This window comes from Galleria mellonella, unplaced genomic scaffold (genome assembly GCF_026898425.1).
Source record: "Galleria mellonella isolate WM207_F2 unplaced genomic scaffold, CSIRO_AGI_GalMel_v1 utg33, whole genome shotgun sequence".
NCBI lineage: Eukaryota > Metazoa > Arthropoda > Insecta > Lepidoptera > Pyralidae > Galleria > Galleria mellonella.
Genome location: NW_026442079.1, coordinates 10,177,934 through 10,200,714, shown reverse-complemented (window position 1 = coordinate 10,200,714; position 22,781 = coordinate 10,177,934). Strand labels below are relative to the sequence as shown.

General features: G+C 31.1%; 1 protein-coding gene across 3 annotated transcripts in view; it reads left to right on the top strand.

The window, feature by feature from the left end:
- LOC113520180 (otoferlin-like) overlaps window positions 1-22,781 on the top strand; it is a 193,240-nt gene that overhangs the window by 166,672 nt on the left and 3,787 nt on the right. For all 3 annotated transcript variants that reach the window (XM_031911499.2, XM_052896565.1, XM_052896564.1), the window contains exons 9-25: window positions 12,350-12,506; window positions 15,087-15,273; window positions 15,834-16,020; window positions 16,543-16,666; window positions 16,755-17,029; window positions 17,193-17,383; window positions 17,690-17,887; window positions 18,367-18,483; window positions 18,549-18,701; window positions 18,784-18,984; window positions 19,062-20,444; window positions 20,532-20,666; window positions 20,885-21,327; window positions 21,443-21,732; window positions 21,852-22,050; window positions 22,128-22,366; window positions 22,442-22,721. In XM_031911499.2, the coding sequence (XP_031767359.2) occupies window positions 12,350-12,506; window positions 15,087-15,273; window positions 15,834-16,020; window positions 16,543-16,666; window positions 16,755-17,029; window positions 17,193-17,383; window positions 17,690-17,887; window positions 18,367-18,483; window positions 18,549-18,701; window positions 18,784-18,984; window positions 19,062-20,444; window positions 20,532-20,666; window positions 20,885-21,327; window positions 21,443-21,732; window positions 21,852-22,050; window positions 22,128-22,366; window positions 22,442-22,721 (4,759 nt within the window). The remainder of the gene's footprint in view (window positions 1-12,349; window positions 12,507-15,086; window positions 15,274-15,833; window positions 16,021-16,542; window positions 16,667-16,754; window positions 17,030-17,192; window positions 17,384-17,689; window positions 17,888-18,366; window positions 18,484-18,548; window positions 18,702-18,783; window positions 18,985-19,061; window positions 20,445-20,531; window positions 20,667-20,884; window positions 21,328-21,442; window positions 21,733-21,851; window positions 22,051-22,127; window positions 22,367-22,441; window positions 22,722-22,781) is intronic.

The following is a 22,781-nucleotide window of genomic DNA, read 5'->3' as shown; positions in this document are numbered from 1 at the left end:
CGCTTTATAAATTTAATTTTTGTCCATTTTATCTTTCTGACCATCTCTTAGTGGAAAGAATAAAATAGTTTTTTTTTTTTTTTTTTTTTTACTCTAGAATGATTACCTACAAACTATCAAACTGAAAGGAATTGTTAGTATTGGAAACTGAGAATACTATTGCTAGCAATATACCCAACCAGGTCGACCGCTTCGCGGTTCTCCCTGGAAACTATCATAGTTAATTCCTTATGAATTTATCATGATGGGCTAACTGGCCTGTTTTCATTCTCATCTATCACCCTTCACTGGTGCTCCGCCAGCGTATCCCGTTAGCGCAGGCGGGGTACCATACCATTTTCACCCATCAAAAAAAATGGCACTCGTTTTATAGTGCTGTAGAAATTGAAATGAATAAAAATATTTTGGTCCTTAGAAGACATTTTTACTATATATTTTAGTATATACGTTTTAATCTGAAATGAAACGCAAATGAAATGAAAAACAAATTAAATTAAACTAAAATTAAAATTAAATTAAAGTGAAATTATATTTATTTACATTTAATGTAGTATATAAAGGAATGGAATCAATGATTTTAAGTAACATTCACATTCAACAATTTTATACATAATTCATGATTATCATGATAAAATTTTTATTATGCGTGTAATGTGTGTATGTTTTTATTATCGAGGAAATACAACTTGTTTCCTATAAATATATAAAATAGTTAATTTTTAAACGACTTCTGAAAAATGGATATTCTTAATTAATCCAATTTATCCTGTTACGAGATCACGTGGCCTGTTCTGAAACGATTCATATTATCTTTTTTACAATCCAACTTCCTTGTTGGTCCCATCCTATTTATTTTATGTCTTATTTTACGAGCAAACTGACGTTACAAATATTGTAAACAGGACATTGTCTTTTATATGTGACGGTATCAAGGGAATTAATATTAAAACAATAATACCCTTAAGGCCTATTTAGGGTAACCGGGGTTTACCATATATGAGAGATTGTTGGCACATAAAATGCGTTAAATAATAATATATGTTAAACCTCGGTGACAGGAAGTGTTTCTCAAACCTTGACATTGTATCGATTTGTTTCAAACCTTTGTTCTGTTTATACATAGTTACATGCCTACCAGCCACATTAAAAATAAGCATAATTCAACATGTAAAACATTTTACACTAGCTTTTACGTGCGTCTTCGTTCACGTAAACGAAATATGTTCACTAACCGTAATAAAAATTAGCCTATGTCTTTCTTCGTCCTATGTAGTACCTGTATATTAAATTTCATAGAGATTGGTTAAGCCATTAAAGTGCCAAGAGATAACAAACTTCAACACATTAATAAAATTATTATTTATAGTAAATTTATAGAAGATTATTAATAATAATAATAATAAATCGTTTATTCAGCCACAATACAAATTTTTTATTAATTAAATAGTCAATATTAATTAAAAGCCGATTGCTTGAGTACCTCTGTTTTATTCGTGTTTCAACCGTGAAGCAATTGTGTTTGCATGGCTGTGTTTCAGTTTGAAGGATGACGTGAATTTACTGGGTACAGAGGAATAACACCTGAGTCCTCAGGAATGGCAACGCATGGGGGGCATCATGGGCGAAACAGTATACTCTGTTATGTCCATGGTACTGCTCATGTCTGTAGGCGACGGTTACCACTTTCCATCAGGTGGACCGTCAGCTTGTTTGCCATTCTAAGTTGTATAAAAAAAAAACAATTATGTGGTAGCAGGTGAAATGATCCCCACTCAGCGTAAGCTGCAGCGTGGTGCTACAGCGCTGATTTTCAATGGAGCCACCACTCGAGAGATAGCATTCGAAAAACAGAACGAAGTTTATAACACACTGGACCTTATAGAAGATATGAACTTTGAATATGTAACCTTGTATTAGTAGTCTATAGGATGATGACATCAGGGAAGTGGCTAGAAAAATGTGGGACAGAGTGGCTCAGGATAGGCGAGAGTGGAAACGGTTGGAGGAGGCCTTTGCCAAATGGCAAACAGATCTTCAAAAAATAAGCAAAAAACAATTATTAGAATAAGTTATTTCAAGATTTTTTTTTTAATTTTATGTTTGTTTTTAATGTACTAAATTGATCCGAATAAAGGCTATATTATTATTAGTAGCCTAAAGAATTGTTCTAAATGATACCTACTGCTAAATTTCACCACCGTACAGTCCACCACAAACTAAAGTTCCATCCCAACCATCTAGATAAGTGGCGATCTTCCACGGTGCGTTGTTCAAGGCACTTTCTTCCACGCACAAACACTCTTTGGAATCAACTTCCAGCAGCAATATTTCCGAATCGATACGACAACATAATCTTCAAGAACATATTCCTTTTTAAAAGTCCGGTAGCACACCTACAATGACTCTGGTGTTGCGTGTGATCGTGGACGGTGGTAGTAACTTACCATCAGGTGAGCCGCATGCTTGTTTGTCCCTGTGTTATAAAAACTTTGTTCTACTTTATGCCAATTATATGTTATTTTATATCCGTTACAACATAAAAATTATATTATCTGCCACTTCGTCCGCGCAACTGCGACAATCGATTGACTGAGTAAAAAATGCTCTGTACTGCTTTATCCCAAATACTGTTTATCAAAATTCTTAACTATTCATTAAGCCATTAATGTACTAAGAATTAACAAACGAATTTATTTTTACATTTAGGTATCTTAGGTATATTGGTAAAGATTCTCTTAGTTTAAACTTTCAAACTTTTCACTGTTTCCTTGTTTTATTTTTTGTATAGCGACCGTTCATTTTCTTAAGTAGGTACCTACATTAATTTAATTTTATGAGTCGTTTAAAAATGTAGTTCATTTAATGTCATAAAGAACAATAAAATTAAACTTTCTATAGACAGGTGTTTAATACTTTTTAAATCTTATTACTTAAACCGTATCGGACATCTATTATATTTATGTCTAAACAAAATAAATTAATATTAAAAATAGAAGTTGCTCGTTTATTAAATTTGTTATCAAAAACACATAGATTTTAATACACAAAACTACAAATTAATATTATTACACCAACTAAATAAAATTTAATCGCTTAAACAGTATTTTGTTAAATTCTGTTTAGACAGACTGTTCATTTTTTTTGTGGTAAGACCAATATATTTAATCATAACTAAGATTTATTTTACCACAAACATGTTAAGTAACAGTTTCATCTCGAATACTAATATATCCAATTCCGTTTACAAACTTGTGCTTTTCATTCTGTGAAATAGGAGTGAAACAGCACTTGACTTGAAACGTTCAAGATTAAGTTTAGTCTACGAACGTACATAAATTGGCATACATTTAATACTAACATCAAGAGTTACTGTTAACGCTTACTGCTCTCTATTTTTTTTTATTAACTTTACACTTCCAACACGCTGGTTATCTATTTATGATTTACAAGAGACGAGTATTAATGCGATCGTTTACATCATCCTACCATCATCATATCAGCCTTTAACTGTCCACTGCTAAACATAAGGTTCCCCCTTGAGAGGTATTGTTAGTAGTTACCACACTTGGCAGGCGGATTGGCAACCACAATCAGGCTTTAGAGATGTTTTAAGAGGGACACTGCTGCTCATCCCATATCGTTAAGATAAACTATAAAAATTTACTTAGTTATCACAACGTTTCAAACAAGTCACGAGTAGACTACGGTTTTACACGTTAAAATTTTAATGAGAGATGAGCATGAACTCGTTTTTGAAACCTGGATTTTTTATGGATGAAAATGAAACAGTATCCCCGCCTGCGCTATCGGTATACACTGGCGGAGCACCAGTGAGCAATAATGGGCGAGGATGGAGCAGGCCAATAGGCCCATCATGTCGAATTCAACAATAATTAATCACAATGATTTCCATGGGGAACCGCGTGTAACTCCATTAACATGGATATCAAATGAAAAGGGCTTGAAGAGTGGGTAACGATAAAATAAACATGAAATCATTTTAAAACAGCCGCAGCCACAAGATGTCGGATTTCATTATAAAAGCCTGTTTTAAATTTGTTTTTAAACTAGCTTTTTTATCTTATAATTAAAAAGAAAGTGAAATGACACATTTGACTATCAGACTGTACTAAAAGACGAGTTATTTGGCATTTTTTTTATACTATATATACATCATTTGTTTAAAATTAAGTAGACAATCTGTGCCTTATTGCATTAGGTACTCTTAAGTGTCTGCCGATCCACGGACAGCTTAATATTGTGAGTATGTAGGAAAGGTTAGTAAAGTATTCAGAAAGTAAATGTAAGTACGGCGACACAAGACACGTACAGCTTGCACTTAAGTTGGTGAACCGTAATGCATTCGCTTGGAGGTACTAGGTATATTTGAACTTTTCACATACACGACATACAGTTGAGACCACTACTTTATTTTAGAGTAATTCTTATTGTGGAAAGAATATTCCTTAAATTAATATAAAGAGAGGACAATTTGGATAATTTTTTTTCTTAATTTTAGGCAGAAAAATTATGTTAGAGAATTTTTTGGGAGAACAAGATAAAATGGTTGTGTAGATATTTTTAGTAATACTTCTGACAGTTTCAGTATTTGTAACCTATATATTGAACTGTAAAAAATATGTGTAAGAACGTTAAGAAGGACATCTTTTATCGTACGTATAGAAGTTACTTGGTAAAACGTAGAGAAAATGTTGTAATAGTGGTAAAAGTGAAGGAAATCGTGAAAATTTGGAGAACAAGTATTAAAAATGTGAACAAAAATATGCTGGTAGTTATTTATGTATATCCAGAACTTTGATTTAACATTTATCCTAAATATCTTTACGGATTTATATAAATGAAATGTCATTAGACAGTATGAAATATATATAACGTTTATAACCTGGCAAATAATTGTAAAATTTACCAGTATTTTTTTGCGTGAATATCATATCATTTAATATTACAATACTACACAACGACATGGAAATAGTTTAATAATATCATTATTTTTTTAATACCTGGGTACCTTACGCCGTAAGGCCTCATTAAATTCTTATTTAATACATATCATTGTTTGCTACCGCATGTTGTGTGAAGTGGCCCTAATACTCTTGTAGACACTTTGTAACGTGTAAATAATAATACCAAGCCACCTACTTCGAAACATTGCCAAGTTTCGGTTTAAATTCTCTCCAATGCACCTTCCTATCTCAGTTTTCCAGATCTCTAGAGAGAAAAACATATAATATCAAAATGAATCACTTTATTGAAATTAATATAGGTATCCGAACAAAAATGCAATATCGAAATAGTTCATACCGACATCAATGCACAGAAAAACCCAATATATAGATATCAAAGCTGAACCGATATTGCCATGCCTAAAATAGCTTAATCATAATAAAATAATAACAAGTAAAATAAGTATGCAAATACGTCACGTTTTCGATTCCTAAGATTCTACGTGACTTGACTAATGAGTAATCAAAACACGATGCCGTATTTTATTTAGACTACGCCTGTAACCAAAGTAAATATATTATGCAAAGGATTTATACTAAGGATTAGGTAACCTTTACTTAGAAATTAAAGGCGAGATTCGGTATCATAAATACTGAAACGGAATATATATTGTACACTAAAATGTTAATGTACCTTCATTGCGTTTCCAAAATACGACAGTAATTCTTATATTATGAAGCAAAGTAATTAATAAACAGTACATAATGTGTGGAAAGGTTTAATAATAATCAATATGAGAGGGAATATTGAACCATCATTGATATAATAAAATTGTTATCATATATAAAAATCGAGTTAAATTGACTTATCTATCAACGCTGGACTTAAATAGTTGCAACTCAGTAGCTACATAGTACGTTATTCTTTTTATATTCCCTATTATGCACCCTTTAATAAATATTTTATTTAGCTTCTCATTACGAAGTTCATTTGAAAATATAATAAAATACATAAATCAATACATTCGAAAAAAGTTACTTGGTCGTTTTATATATTTTATGAAGACATAATATGAAAGCATAAAAATCTTATTCTATATATATATTTTTTTTCACATCGTTTGTGTCAGAGGAACAAATATGATATGCCTTATTTTTTTCAGAAATCATTTTATTGCCAAATTGAAAAATAACATTTATTTTGTGTTACTGCTTGCAAATACCTTGAGAGGAAAATGTACAAATATAATCATAATTTTTAAAATTGAATAGACAGCCTCTCCCGTTACGGTCGGATCTTTACATCTTCTGACAGATGTCGAACTCAACTCGAGGTCTCATTAGAGAGCTTTCATACAACCTGGAGGAAGGAAAAATATATTGCTTTTGAAAAATAATTGTCTGTAATCTACCCTCATACACATGTATTTGTATCAATAATAAATTGTCGTCTATTTTGGCTAACGATTGGTTGGAATGTGGGTAGAAAAGTTATTCTTAATTTATGCACACGATTTATCATATAGTTTTAATGTGTAATTATATATATATATATATATATATATATATATATATATATATATAATTACATAAATATGTATTTTAGTTATATATTTATTATATTACTATCCACAAACAAGGTAATGAATTGTTTTATTTTTCATTAGAAATGTTATACTTCATTGATGTAAAAAATATCGGATATATTGACCCAGGTACTAAGTTGTCACTACGCCAATATTATTGTAAGTACTTGAACTTAAACTTATTCTGCATAATGACCTTTCTCGTGTAATTTATTTTCGTCCGTCCCACATCTTGGGTTTATCACTCATTTACTCATATATCAGAATGTAAGAATCGTATATTATTTCAGAACATAAATGTAAGATTTATTATAGCCATTTACAATATAAAAACAAATAAAAAAAAACAAATATAAACAAAGTAGACCTAATAATCAAAAGTATTAATGACCCAGGTGATATAGTGGTATAACACACCGCTTCTTCTTTCAATGGTTGCTGATTCGATCTCATGTCTATTTTTATTGGGTTTGAGCTTTTCCGATCTAATATAATATTGTCACATTTGTGTCAACCTTCTACGTTCCGACACATCCCTCAGCTATCCAGAGTGAGTGTGTTATCCATTATCAATACCACTAAACGAATATTGTCAAGGGGGAAATTTCTCAACTAATTTTTCAAACACGTCATCTACTAATTTTGTAGACTAATTGCCAGTTTGTGCTTCTATTTATTACTTATCTCCTTTATTAATTAAGATACAAAGCCTTTCTATCATGATATCTTTAAACAATTTTGTTTTTATAATTAGTAGAACAAGACTAAGTGATCAAGTATCAAGTGAAGCCTCCAATTACATTGGATTATTTAGAAAAAATAATATCGAAAGACTTTTACGGTATCGTATTACCTTATTATCAACACTACCTTTGATGAGATGATGTTCTTAGATCCAAATAGATATATCTTATATTTGTTTAGGCTATATCAAATACACAAATCAAATATATATATAAACTAAACACCCGATTATCGATTATTACATATAAGTATTTTGTTATTTATATTCTTTTTATTTTATCAATACAAAGTTTGTGATAGTCATTTCATCTATTCATATTTTTTATTGTAAACTTTACTTTTATTTGAAAAAAAGCAACAGCTGTGTTTCCGCCCGTTCTTCTCAGCTTAAATTGCATTCTGAAATGGGCGGTAGATTCAAGTCTACTTGAATAAAAATCATTGATCGTTATTATTATTGAAAATTGAAGTGAGAAAGAAGCAAATTTAAATCGTTAAAAATCCTTAAAGAAATATGATAAGAGAAACCTATAGATCAGTTCATATATCATTCATCGACTTTGACTTTTTTCTTTCGTATGTTGTTGCCATGTTGAATTTTATTTACTATCATGTCTTTAGTGACACTTGTTAGATTGAAACAAATAGATTGACCTAAGAATCAACAAATCAACCTACGTATTTGGGCTCTAGAGTACCACAAAGTATATTCATACATACGAGAAAACTGATAAACACATTACCTTCATTTGCATTGCAAAGTCTGGTAAAAATAATTAAAAATGTATTTATAACCAAATATAAATAACAAAGAGTTAGAACAGAAATATCATTTACAGTTGCATTGTAAAAGTCTGCATTACCATCAGTACCCAAAGTAGGTCAGACTTGTAACTAGGCGGCTAGGACTGCGGTTACCTAATATTTAGTACAATTTCAAGATACATACTTAAAAACAAAAAAACAACGAAGTACCTCAAACTGTTAAAAATATAGGTACAGTAATATAAGGTACAGTAAAGCAAGTTCATACGCTAACCCAATTTACGTAAACTCTAATTGGAACAGTTTTAAAGTCCTGAACTGAAGGATACATTGTATTTAAAGATTCCTTTTGCTGGTGCCTTAAAAAAGCGTATATTTGCTCTCAGATACTTCTGTGTGCGTAACTGAAAGCTTCGCTATAATCTATAAACACTTTATGCATTGATGTTCGTTTCTATAACTTTTCTATACCTGTATATAATTTGCTAGCATGTTCTTACTATGTCTTACACGCCTATTTTCAATATCACATTTTCAGAACATCCTGACAGCGGATGAATGCCAGCACGTGTCTTCCGCCGAGTATGGTTAAGTGAAAATAGTAATGATTATGCTTTCTGCATAGATTTAGATTTAAATAGATTTCGCAACCGCTTGCACTTTCCGGTTTTAGACCTAATGTATGCTTAATAAAGCATATTTTCTTTCGGCTGAATATTGATACAGACTCTCTGAATAAATGGCCAACGAATCTATAGGTAGATACATTCTTATCATCACGTGAAAGGGAACGAGACGCTAGAAGTTGCTGTCTCATATATATATATATATATATATATATATATATATATATATATATATATATATATATATATATATATATATATATATATATATATATATATATATATATATATATATATATATATATATATATATATATATATATATATATATATATATATATATATATATATATATATATATATATATATATATATATATATATATATATATATATATATATATATATATATATATATATATATATATATATATATATATTATAACTTCAATATTTATAAATCAATTCGGAAAATTATTCTTCGTCTTATAGAAAATTCATCTAAATCGGTTCAATAATTTGGTTTTTATCAAAATAACTGATTTTGCTCCGATTGAATTCGGTGTTTCATTTTGTAGTACAAATTCTATTAGATAGATAGATAGATACATTTGTTTATTTGCCAGAACATTATTTGGTTTTCAAAAGGATGTTTTTTCAGGAAAAGTTTGCTAATATTAAAAAGCTTTTATGATATAACCGCCAGTAGTTTAATAGTGAAACCCTTAATTTTCATATAAATTAAGCTACTAAAGTTTCTATTATCTAATTCTATTTATATTATATATCTGAGTAGTCTGTTATGCGTTGCTTTCTAGAGTAGTTGTACCTAATCTACAATGTAGACATTAATAATACATTATTACGTCTACAGACGTAATTAGTTTTGTAGATATTATAGATCTTATACTAATATAATAAATTTGTAACTAGACAATGTTTAAGAAAAATTGGTATCAAGGATTTTAATTGACGTAATAAAAGCCAAAAGTATATATTTTAGAACTCTGACATTACGCACAAAGTACAACACAAAATCGAGTGTAGTTTTCAAAGTTATATTCTTGAATATCTGTTGTATACTTTAATAATTCACGTGTACGAAGTTGCGGGCAAAAGCTAGTATTTAGTATATTAAAAATATCTTAGGTAAATGATGCCTATTTATAAAAAAAAATCGATTTAATGACCACATACATTGACCTACTAAGTTTCCCCTCGATGGACCTGCAGATGTATTTAGTTATAAATAAGTATAGTTTTGACCTTTATTCAGACAATAAATACATATAGTTCTTCTACCGATGGTTTTAATTTATAATAATTGGTAGAATTAAGTCAGGTTAAATATGATATAAAATAAAAATTGTAAAATAGTTACTATCTAAAAATGATTATTTCTGTGGTGGTATCTTTTGGTCATTTTTACGAATAAAAATGGTCTCTGAAATTTTTTATCTTTAAATTTTATAATAAAAGATATTTGGAAATACAAAAGCTAAATCTTAATATATAAAAATCCCGTGTCACAATGTTCGTTCACGTTATGCTCGGAAATCTGAAATAATAAATAAAAAAAAAAATATTTATTGTTTGCTTCAATTTGAAATATGAGTTAGTTGATATTCCTTTAAGAAAAAATGGACGCAGTTGGTGGTGGAAACGAGCAATACAAGGTTTGCCGGGCCAACTACCAAATAACAAATAATAATATTATAATGAGGAAAAATACGAGTATGATTATTTTTTCGAAATGGATAAAGTCAAGAACTACTCAACTGATTTTAAAAATTCTATAGCCAATATATAGCCCCTATAGCCAAGCTACATTATTAGTAAGTAGTAGCGAGTAATATAGATTATATATTATTTTTGAAAATTCTAATTATTATATTATTTATTTATTTTTTATTATTATTAGTATTTAAATGACATTTGTCTTACTTTTTTAGAACAATAGAAAATCTCTGTTTCTGTAATAAATAATAATCATTCAGAAACATGATAATTTAAATAAATAGTTTTGGAAATTGACAGACAATGCAAACTGCAAACAATAAAGCAACTGGGGGTGACTGCCTCTCGGGGACCGGTGGCTGGCTTTTAACAGAAATATGTCTAGGCAGCTTGCACTATATGACTACGTTAGTCCTCTAAGGGTACGAGGTCCATTAACTTGCAGCTAACTGTAATTAACGTGCCTGTGTCGCTCAGAAAGTTGTTTTAATGGAACCTAAAGTTTTTATAAATATTTCACTGTACGTGTAAATACAATATCATCATATTTTTTAGTGGTTTCGTAAAATGTTAACAGAATAATAACAACAGCAAAATCATATGTCAGTCTTTACCTAAAAAATCTAAAAATAATACAGAAGAGATTAATTCATCTGCTTTGAATGCTAATAAAGGATTTTGCACACTACATGCTTCTTTGTAATACAAATTGGAGTACTAAATTTAAATTGTCTCAATAGAAAAAGTCATGTATGAACTAAAATAAATTAAATATATTTGCTTTTGATGGGCTTTAGATTCCAACACCATAGATAATTTGAAATTCAAATTGTAAATGCTGCGTGAAAAATAGGGCACAATAAAAAAAATCTAATTTTATTTGTTTGTCTATCGCAGACGTAAATTTGAGTATATATCTACAAGTCTATATAAACAATTAGATTTATTCAAAAAGGCAACGCCACGAAATATAGCTAGTATAAAAATAATGATACACTTTTTTGTTATTTTAAATTCCCCTAATTATTTATTTCAAAGCATCGCGTAACTTTGTTTACAAACAGGATTACCTTGGAATTTGGATTAGCTTCTGAAGAATCATAAAAGAGGCTTTCAAAAGTAAAATTTTAAACGATGAAACATTTAAAATTTGACTTTAATATTATTAGATGAGAAAACTCTGTAATCGAATAACGTCGAGCAACAGTCTGCAAATAATTTAATTTTAATTCCTTTAATTCCATAGCTTAATATTTAAGCTAAATATATATTGCCGGTATATAATACAGCCCGGGATTCTCGTGCCAGTTTAGAAAATAATTCAAATACTTTTTCTAAATTAACACGGATCTAGTAGTCTGCAATATAATTAATAAAAATTGAACATATTTTTTATTAATTTTTGTTGCAATTTTTTTTAGGTAAACTTAATATTTCATTTGAATGTAATAATTATAATTAATAATAATTAACTCCACAAAAAAGCACTTAGATGTAACTGAACTTAATCAATGCTACTTTAATCTTAACAAGAAATCTATACTAGAATAAATATCATCTGCAATAAGAATTATCATTATCAGTTTCGAGATACAGAGGAAATTATTGGTATTACAATTTTATTTGTTGATATCTCCCAAAAATAGAATCACCATAACTTCTAAATGCTAAAAATGCCAGAACAAACTCAAATGCATATTTTTAGAATTCTTACATCATCCCGAGTGACAATGCTGGCTATAATTTCTTTCATAATTGTTTTTTGTCAGGTCAGTCGTGTTGTTTAATTTTCGAAGCAAATTTTTTTTTACTTCTAATTTTAATTAAACGTATATGTATTTATTAATATTATTTATTGGTAATTCCTTAATTATTAAAATATTACTAATATAAATAATTTAATAACTTTTTTTTTCCTTTCCTCGTAGACCGCCAGTTTTACCACAAGTGGGCATTACTAACAGATCCTGTCGACGTAGCAGCGGGCGCCAAAGGTTACCTAAAATGTGACATTAGTGTTATTGGCAAAGGGGACACCGTCAAAATCCCACCCAAGAGTGAAAAGGACGAAGATGATATTGAAGCGTATGTAATATGTTTTAGTTAGTTCACTATATTGTCCGCGTTTTTTTTTTATTTATTGATATAATCAGCACAATACATTAGTAAAACATATTTGTTATGTACATTCTCAATTTAGTGGAAAAAACTCAAGATATTTACAAGAGATTGTCACAGAACGAATTTAATAGACATCATATATATACAAGATAAAATCAAAATTTTGACCATGTTTTTAACGATCAATCCGAGAAACACAAAAAACTTAAGTCAGAAAGGAACAAAAAATTTTAAATTCCCATACAAACTCGGCAGCCAGATGCGTCATACTCGGATATGAGAGACATAATTTTTTTGTGATTTTTCGCAACACCATTCCATATAGTTCAATATAATTTCATTATCACAACTCCGATCACACTGCTTATAATTATTCCTCTCATTCAAAAGTTATCTTAAAAAAGATTGCTTCTAATCATTCATCCATTATTTTCACAGTGTGATCTTATTAACTAGGAATTTAGAGTCATTAGTTCCTAGAAAGCACCACATGGGTCTCAACATAATAAGATATATATTTATTTCATGTATGTGTATAATTAATTTTAAGAACATCATTTAAACTTCAGACATGAATCGAAAAAATCATTGAGAGTAAGTGTTCGGGCAGCGGGCATAATGTCAATTTGTCTATCGTCTTTCGATAGAACTTAAGGGACCCAATTTAATCAATCGACTAACCTAACCCAATATTGACTATTTGACAATGACATATATACCTGTAGCTACTGTGGAAGGAGTCCTGACATTGTGTTGTATAAGTATATAGACTTCAAAAAGAAAGATATTCTTAATTTGATTGTATTTTTTATGTTTATTACCTCATAACTCCCTTAGTTTAAAACTAATTTGGAAAATTCTTTTATTATTTAAAATTAAATACATAGAAATTATTCACATAGAAATTTTATCAAAATCTTTTCAGTAGTTTAATTTTTAAATCAAAATAACTGTTTTTCTCATACAGTTTTTTTATGGGATCAATAATCCTCCATTACTTACGAGTATATACGTCCAGAATAAGTCCAGAAGGATAGATGCTATTTTTTTTTTTGTATTTTTATTCATTTAGTATAATTTGTTCAATAAATAAAATATATGCACTTCACTTGATCATTTATATATTAATTGAAATTCATATAGTGATATATTTTGTAAACGAATTTTCGTGAAATGCGTATTATATTTCGTGGTAATAGAGGTTAAACTCGTGAAAGTAAGTATATGAGGGAAGTATAAGAAAATGGTCGTTCCATGGTTTATCTTATACGGTCTACGCAATCTGGAAGTCACGAGGCACCCGGGAATTATGTAAGTAGAAACATTATTGTACAACGGTCGGTGTAATCTTGAAACATATCGTAAAGATAATTAAGTACATTTTCCGTTACGCACATAAGTAATACCTAGTAACTAGGTATTCGTATTTTACAAACATAATTAAACTAGCCTTTAACCGGGACATCGTCCGCGTGACTGGAATAACATATTCCAATGATAATGATCGAGATAAATAGCCTATATCCTTCTCCATCTCATATAATGCGTGTATACCAATTTTCATAGTGATTGTTTAGGCTATAAAGGCGCTATGAGGTAACAAACAAACTCACTTTCACATTTATAATATTAGTAAGAATTGTAAATATATTGGTATAGAAAAATATTTTAAAATCTTTCAGTTACATCCAATGAAAATGTAATCTCGATGTTCCAACAGATATCTACTTTCTGATCAAATATTAAATATTCTAAATTTTCTTTTGTCTTCTTATAATCATTTTGTCCAATTTTAAATATTTTCAATATATAAAAAAAATAACATACAAATAATCATAATGTCAATTAGTTAGCGAACTAACTAGTAAACTATGTTATAAATAATGTAATAAGTTATAAAATGAGCTTATTGTACATGCATCGAGTGGGCCGACCGCCGGCCACACCCGGGGGACCTGACCGGGAAATCAGTACATAGACGTCAAAGCTGTTTTTTTATCCAATTATTTCACACATCGGTTTAGTTTTGAAACAAATTATTTTACAACAGTAGTCCGTCCGTGTTTTGTGGAACACAATCTTTTATATTTCAGTTATTTGAGGATCTGAACTGTTATCCAACTGAAACTGTTATCCAGATTTGTCTCATTACACTCTCATTACTCATTAAAAGTACTCTTTTATTGGTGACCTCATATTAATTTCACTACGATATATGGTTAATTTTCTTTTTTTATAAATCCTTACTGAAAAAATGGATATTTAAATACGAAAGTGAATTTGTTTGTTACTTTATAGCACCAACATACTTTATAACAGCCTAAACGATCACTATGAAATTTGTAATACACGCACTATATGGAATTGAGAAGAATATGGACTACTTTTTATCCTAGTTAGTAAAGATATTCTCACCACGGTCTACGTGTAAAAGCTAGTTCTTAAATAAAATAAATCACTCATAATTAAATGTCATAGAAAATAAATATTAACAAATGTTGCAGTGAATTATAATAGTGAATGAAATGTATAATATGTCTTCAGGAACCTATTGCTCCCAGACGGCGTGCCTATAGAGCGACAGCGCGCCAAGTTCATAGTGAAGATCTACCGAGCTGATGGTCTGCCAAAGATGAACTACTCAATCTTAGCCAACGTGAAGAGAGCTTTCACGGGCGAAACTCAAGATCTTGTAGATCCTTATGTCCAAGTGTGCTTTGCTGGAATGACTGTAAGTCTTCATTGATTTTTTTTTTATACTACTTACAATGGCAAACAAGCTGACGGTCCACCTGATGGAAAGTGGTAACCGTCGCCTATAGACATGAGCAGTACCTTGGATATAACAGAGTATACTGTTTCGCCCATGATACCCCCCATTCGTTGCCATTCCTGAGAACTCAGGTGTTATTTCTCTGTACCCAGTAAATTCACGCCATATCCCACCCTTCAAACCGAAACACAGCCATGCAAACACAGCTGCTTCACGGTAGAAACACGAATGGGACAGAGGTACCCAAGCGATCGACTTTTGTTCAAAGTCTCCCTCTGGAAATTGTAATGTCAAACGAAGCTTACAAGAATATTTTAAAGACATAAACGAAACAAACTGCTTCATACATGGGTCGTAGTGCTTTACCATTCACACATAAGAACGTGTGAAGCACCTATTATTAGTAATGTGTAATTATTGTATACCTATACTTTATAAAATGATACATACCATGTCAGCTTTAAATCTGACGAATTGTGGATATTTTGGCTACTAAAGCACTTTTAATTTACATTCAGGGTTGCACATCAGTTAAGAAAAATTCTTACACCCCAGTATGGAATGAACAGATCGTATTTACTGAAATGTTCCCACCACTTTGTCAACGTATCAAGATCCAGTTGAGAGACAACGATCCTGTCCACCCGAATATTATCGGCACGCACTTCATAGATTTGAAAACTATATCTAACGATGGAGAAAAAGGTAATATTCAATTTATATTAAGTTACTATTTTTATAGAAGCATATCACTAGCCTTACCAAGTGTGCTGATGAATGATTATGGAATTTATTTAAATAAGCTCCAAATCCGAATCTACTGATATACTGACATACAAACATTAGATGATGCTGCTCTTTAATAACTAAATCAAAAATAAATATAGAAATAGTAAACAATGTCGCTTCTTAATACTGCGAAAAATTTTTGGTTTATGTAGAAATCTCTTCTATTAAGAAATGGGGATGAATTTAATTACTTTAATATTTTTATATTTAATTATTTAACTCAAAAAGAGTAAATCGTTAAATAGTTAAAATAAATTTCTTTATTTTAATTTTGAAGTTTTTTTAAATAAGCAGGCAAGATTCTTGTGAGTTTCGGTATTGAAATTAGTGAATCGAGTACTTCACAATGATGTCAGTCAACTACCGCTGACTACCATCTAGAATTACAGCTATGAGTGTATTTGTTAGTTATATATTTGGTATTTTTCTATCTAACAGGATTTCTACCAACTTTTGGACCTGCTTTTGTACACCTCTACGGTTCCACTCGTGATTATAGTTTGATAGACCAACACGCTAACCTTAACGTAGGAATGGGAGAGGGAGTTTCCTATAGAGCAAGGTAATGTACCGCCTAAAAATGATTATTCATTATTAAACACAAAATAAATATCAAACATACGTGTAATTTAACATTTTATAATTATTAGGATTCTCATATCTATCCGCACTGAAATCTTGGATAATATGGAATGCCCAGCATCAGAAGTTCAAGTGGAGCCAATTCTAGCTATCACCGAATCTAGTTTTGAAAAGAACGAAGAATTCTTTTTGTTTGCCAGCATTTTCGATGCAAATATGATTGATAAACGTCTTACCGATAAACCTCTGCAATTTGAATTGAGTATTGGTAATGCTGGCAATTCTTTAGACGGTCACAATGAATCTGTCAAACGACCACAAGACTTGGAGGCTGAAGAACTTAGTGAGTCTGCTTTAATATACACTAATAAAAAAGTATAAACTTCTAATAATGAAACTAGAAAATACAGTAATTCATAAATCTTACTAATATATGTAAATTAAATAGTCTGTAAACGTGAACAAAGCAGCAGAAAAGCTAGTAATAATCAAAGTTTAATTTCCAGATGATATGAGTCCTGATACAGGATATTGGCAAAGTGTGACTCATCCAACAAAAGCAACGTCAAGCGATAAACATTACTATTATTTGCCATATTGGGACAATAAGCAATGTATGCATGTCCGGAGTATATGGCCGGATCATCGCAGGCGGATGTATAATTCTAATCTTATCGACAGGATCATCGAAAAATTCGTGAGTATATCTTTCGTTGATTTTGTGAGCATGATCTTTAGTAATATTGTTCTTCTACATACCAATAATAGATGATGTGTAGTCTCTTTTTTGATTCAATCATTTTAGATATATTTCAAAATCTAGCAAGATTGTCCAAAACACATTAAATTACTTGATCTTCTATAAAATATATACCCATATCCCTAAAATGTGTGATCATGTTGTTTATACATTTTCTAGATTTATATATTATATAAAATAATATATGCCTGAAGATTTCGTGTTCTTATAATATTATAAAATGGAATACTATATGGATTACAGGAAGAAGGCCTATCAGATATCCAAATGGCGATCGAAACGGACTTTGGACCTGACAACAACTGTGTAGCAGCACTAAAGTCTGTATTGGAAACCACAAGCAATGCTTGTGCAGAGTATGTTCGTCATATGACCAACGCCCCGCCTATTGGAAACACCAAGTTGGACAGGGAGAGACAAAAGTTATGCCTCTTCGAAATAGTATGTTCTGTGTTAATAATATTTATTATGTTACATAACAGTGATATAATAGGAAAGTGATATAGAATTATTGGACTGTGTGAAGTGTAAATAAAAATAAGTAAAATGCATATATGATAGCAAATTGTAAAGAAAATGAATCGAAAAATACTTTACCGAACGATTTATTGCATGCTATTAGTTTTATTGTGAAAAGTGTACCACGTATAAAATTATGTTATGCACGATTTTTTTTTTATTCTATTTAATTTACGAACACATACAGAAGTAGAATGTTGGTAAGAAGATTAGGCGTATGGGAATCAGACCAGCTCCCCAATACACTGGCTTACTGTGTAGAAATGGATCACTCATTATATTACAATGTTGTATAGATATTGTGTTTAAAAATGAAGAGTCTTAACAGTACTTTTTAAACTTACTCTTTCTATAAAATTTTATAGAATGATAAGTAACAAATTCTGGTGTATTTTTTAAAGGAACATATTGGAACGATGTCGAAAAGCTTAAAAGCGCTTATTACAAAACATTCCATAAAGGATCGGTTGCGAACTGCTTTCACTTATCTGACAAAATTAAAACACCTGTGTGAAGATGTAAGTACACAGTATCGAAATACCTTTAAAAAATAAGTATGTCTTCTTAATAATTATTTTTTTAGGCCCAACACGCAATGCCAGATATCTTCATCTGGATGGTGAGTAATGGAAAGCGATTAGCATATCAAAGAATTCCTGCTAGAGATATCATATACTCGGATTATCCTAATGAGTGTGGAAAATATTGTGGAAAAATGCAAACTCTATTTATGAAGGTATGTCAAATCTATTATATCTGATCATAGAATGCATGCGATTGTATTGATAAATATAATAATATTGTATTATTTATTTCAGTGGCCAGGAAAAAAAGCTTCAACTCCAAGTGGTTGGGCAATACCGGCTAAAATCAATGTATACATTTGGTTAGGGCTACTGCAAGATAAAAAACACTACATCGATGGACTACCTCAGGGCTACGAAGTGAGCTCTGAATTACGAAATGCTGACAAGTTACGTTCCAATGCACCTTCTACTATATTTTACGCTGAAAAACATGTAAGATCTTTATGAAATGCAACAAATGTTGTGTTTTAAAATTTATTTTGTATATAATTTAATGACATTGTTTTCAGAATTTCCAAATGCGTGCTTATGTATACCAAGCTAGGTCATTGATAGGATCCGATTCATCTGGCCTGTCTGATCCTTTTGCAAGAGTAGTGATTGGTGACAGTAGTGCAACAACTCAAGTCATAGACGAGACATTAAGTCCTACATGGGATGAGTTACTTGTATTTGAAGATATTTTGCTATACAGTACAATTGAACAAATAAAAGCTAACCCGCCAACCATTATTATTGAAATTTTTGACCAAGATAAAGTAGGAAAATCCGAATTTATAGGTCGAACACTAGCAAAACCACATATAAAAGCTTTCGAAGATACATACGAAAGACCACAATTTCCTCCTTCTCTTGAATGGTATGACATTACACGTGGCGATGACAGGGCTGGTGAACTGCTCGCAACATTTGAGTTGCTAGAAATTCCTGCAAAACAGGATTCATCTATATTACCTGAGCTCCCATCTCCGAGGAAAGCTAATGGAAAGCCACCTATTGATACAAATAAAGGTCCAATACTTCCAGTACCAAGAGGAATACGTCCTACTTTATCAAAATACCGTATTGAAGTTTTGTTTTGGGGTTTACGTGATCTCAAACGTGTGCACCTTCTTACAGTAGATAAACCCAGAGTTGATATAGAATGTGCTGGCAATATCTTGTATTCAACAATTATACAGAACGCAAAACGTAATCCTAATTTCACTAATCCTGTTAAATTTGTCGATGTAGAACTACCAGATCAAGATTTGTATAGACCACCGCTAACAATTCGTGTAGTGGATTGCCGAAGTTTTGGTAGAATTACACTTGTCGGTACACACACTATAAATTCTATTCATAAATATATTTATACACCAATGAGCAAAAGAGAAAGGGATATCGAAGAAAGAAAAAAATCTTTAATCCAACTACAAAATGTAGACCTACGAGCTAACTGTATTATACAAGATGATGTTTTCACCATTGAAAATGAAAAAGAAAATTGCCCATTACTTACCCGCGATGGACGTGGGAATATGACTTATGGTTCTGGAGTAAAACAATCGAAAGGTAAAAAATTCTCTAAACGAGACTCTAGTAAAAAGAGGAAAGCCAGCACTGATTCGGTATTAGAGGATGATGATGGTAACAAAGACTGGTGGACAAAGTATTTTGCTTCAGTCGAATCAATGATCGAGGAAGAAAAGGAAGCGAAGAAAGAACGTCAAGGATTTCTTCAAGCACCTCAAATGACATTCGCAGATGAAACACGGTCCCTTAGGGAAGAAGTGCATTCACCGCGACCTGATCGTGATCGTTCAAAGCGTCGACAATCATCTTCACCAAGAGCTAAAGTGAGCCCTACGATATCAAAGAAAAATGAAATACCAAATTCAGCTTTGACAAAGGTATAGAAATTTTAATTTGACCTTCATAAATAATTACAAATATATGTATGTTTTATCCACTTATATAACGTTTCCTTAATATTGTAGATATATCCACATGAGCTTGAAGCTGTTCCAGAATATGATGAATTCAAAGAATGGCTTCACTCTTTCGAATTATACAGAGGAAAGAAAACTGGTGATGAAACTGAAGACGAGAACCGCGTGGTTGGTGTATTTAAGGTAGATCAATATTTTTTTTATTCACACTCAACCTTTAAGCACTTTATTCTACTATGCCCTTCTCATTTCTTCTTCACCCATTCATTGATTTCTTCTGATACAGATGTCCTACTGCACACATTATTACCTACTACTGCATACATTTTTTTTTAAATTACCTACTCTATTACTATTAAAGATAATATTATACTTATCACTGTAACAAATTCTTTTTTTAGGGCGCTGTAAAGGTTTATAAATGGCCTTTACCAAGAGGAATTGACGATCATACAGTGATGGGATTTGATCCAAATCATGGATTCTTCCAAGGCGTCCCGAATAATGACCCGATCCATGTATTAGTCAGAGTTTATATAGTTAAAGCTACTGATCTACACCCCATGGATCTCAATGGAAAAGCAGATCCCTATATAGTGTTGCATTTAGGTTCAAAAAAAATAAGTGACAAGGAAAACTATGTATCAAAACAACTTAATCCAGTTTTCGGAAAATGCTTTGAGATTGAGGCAACATTTCCGCAAGATTCAATGCTTACTATACAAGTTCTAGATTGGGATTTATTGGGATCCGATGATTTGATAGGAGAAACTAAAATTGATCTCGAAAATAGATTTTATTCCCGACACAGGGCAACATGTGGACTACCTATGAAATATGAAGAGTATGTGTTGTATCTAATATCAATATACTAATTGTATTTATCATACGTATTTATGTTAATATTATTAAAATAATAAAATATTTTATTAGTAATTTAAACTCTTTGATTTATGTAGGCAAGGCTACAACCGTTGGCGGGATTCTTTGAAACCTACACAAATTTTGGCAAAATTATGCAAAGATGGGAAATTAGATCCTCCTATATATGAATATGGAAGAGTTAAAGTGGGTCGCACTGTGTTCAATATGCCAATGGATGATAAAGAACTATTCTCTAATCCTGACACTACAGAAGAGCAGATGGCATTAGTAGTCTTGAGACGCTGGCAAGAGGTTCCACGTGTAGGGACCAAATTAGTCACAGAACACATTGAAACTAGACCACTTTATAATCCCAGTAAACCAGGTAAGAAGTTATGTAACAGATAAAATACAAAATTTTTATACAATATTTCGCAACCTTGATATAATAACAGTAAAAATATTCTTATATAAATAAATAAATTACACATTCTGCTTTACCAGGTATCGAACAAGGACGTCTTGAAATGTGGGTAGACATGTTTCCCATGGATATGCCACTGCCAGGTCCACCAATGGATATTTCAGCTCGCAAGCCTAAATCTTATGAAATGAGAGTAATAATATGGAACACAGATGATGTTGTTCTTGAAGACGATGCCTTCTTCACCGGCGAAAAAATGTCTGATATTTATGTAAAGGGGTAAGTTTAATTTTTTTAATTTACGTTACTATTGCAAAATTAGCGCAATATATAATGGCATCAATTATTTGTTTTAGATGGATAAAAGGCCCAGACGACTGTCAATCTACAGACATACATTATCGTTCATTAACTGGAGAAGGAAACTTTAACTGGCGCTTCATATATCCCTTTGATTATCTGGAAGCCGAAGAGCGCATTGTAATTTCTCGTAAAGAATCCGTCTTCTCTTGGGATGAAACAGAGTGTAAGATTCCTGCTCGTCTCGAGTTACAAGTTTGGGATGCCGATCACTTCTCAGCAGATGATTTCTTGGGTATGTCGATCAGTTAAAAAACTTAATATTCATCAGCATTTTCTGAATGTCTATATAACATATTTTTCTTTGCAGGAGCCATAACCTTAGATTTAAATAGATTCCCACGTGGGGCCAAATCATCTAAACTGTGCACTTTAGATATGCTGAGAAATGATGGCTCGGTGCCTATGATCAACATCTTTAAGCAAAAACGTGTCAAAGGCTGGTGGCCGTTTTACATAAAACGTGACACTGAAGAAATGGAACTCACAGGGAAAGTGGAAGCAGAAATACATCTCCTTACCCGTGAAGAAGCTGATAAAGTACCAGCTGGTCTAGGACGTAATGAACCAGATCCTTTAGACAAACCCAAGTAAGTTGATCACCTTACATGATTCTGTGTTTTGAAATTGATTGCTTAATATTTTGCAAT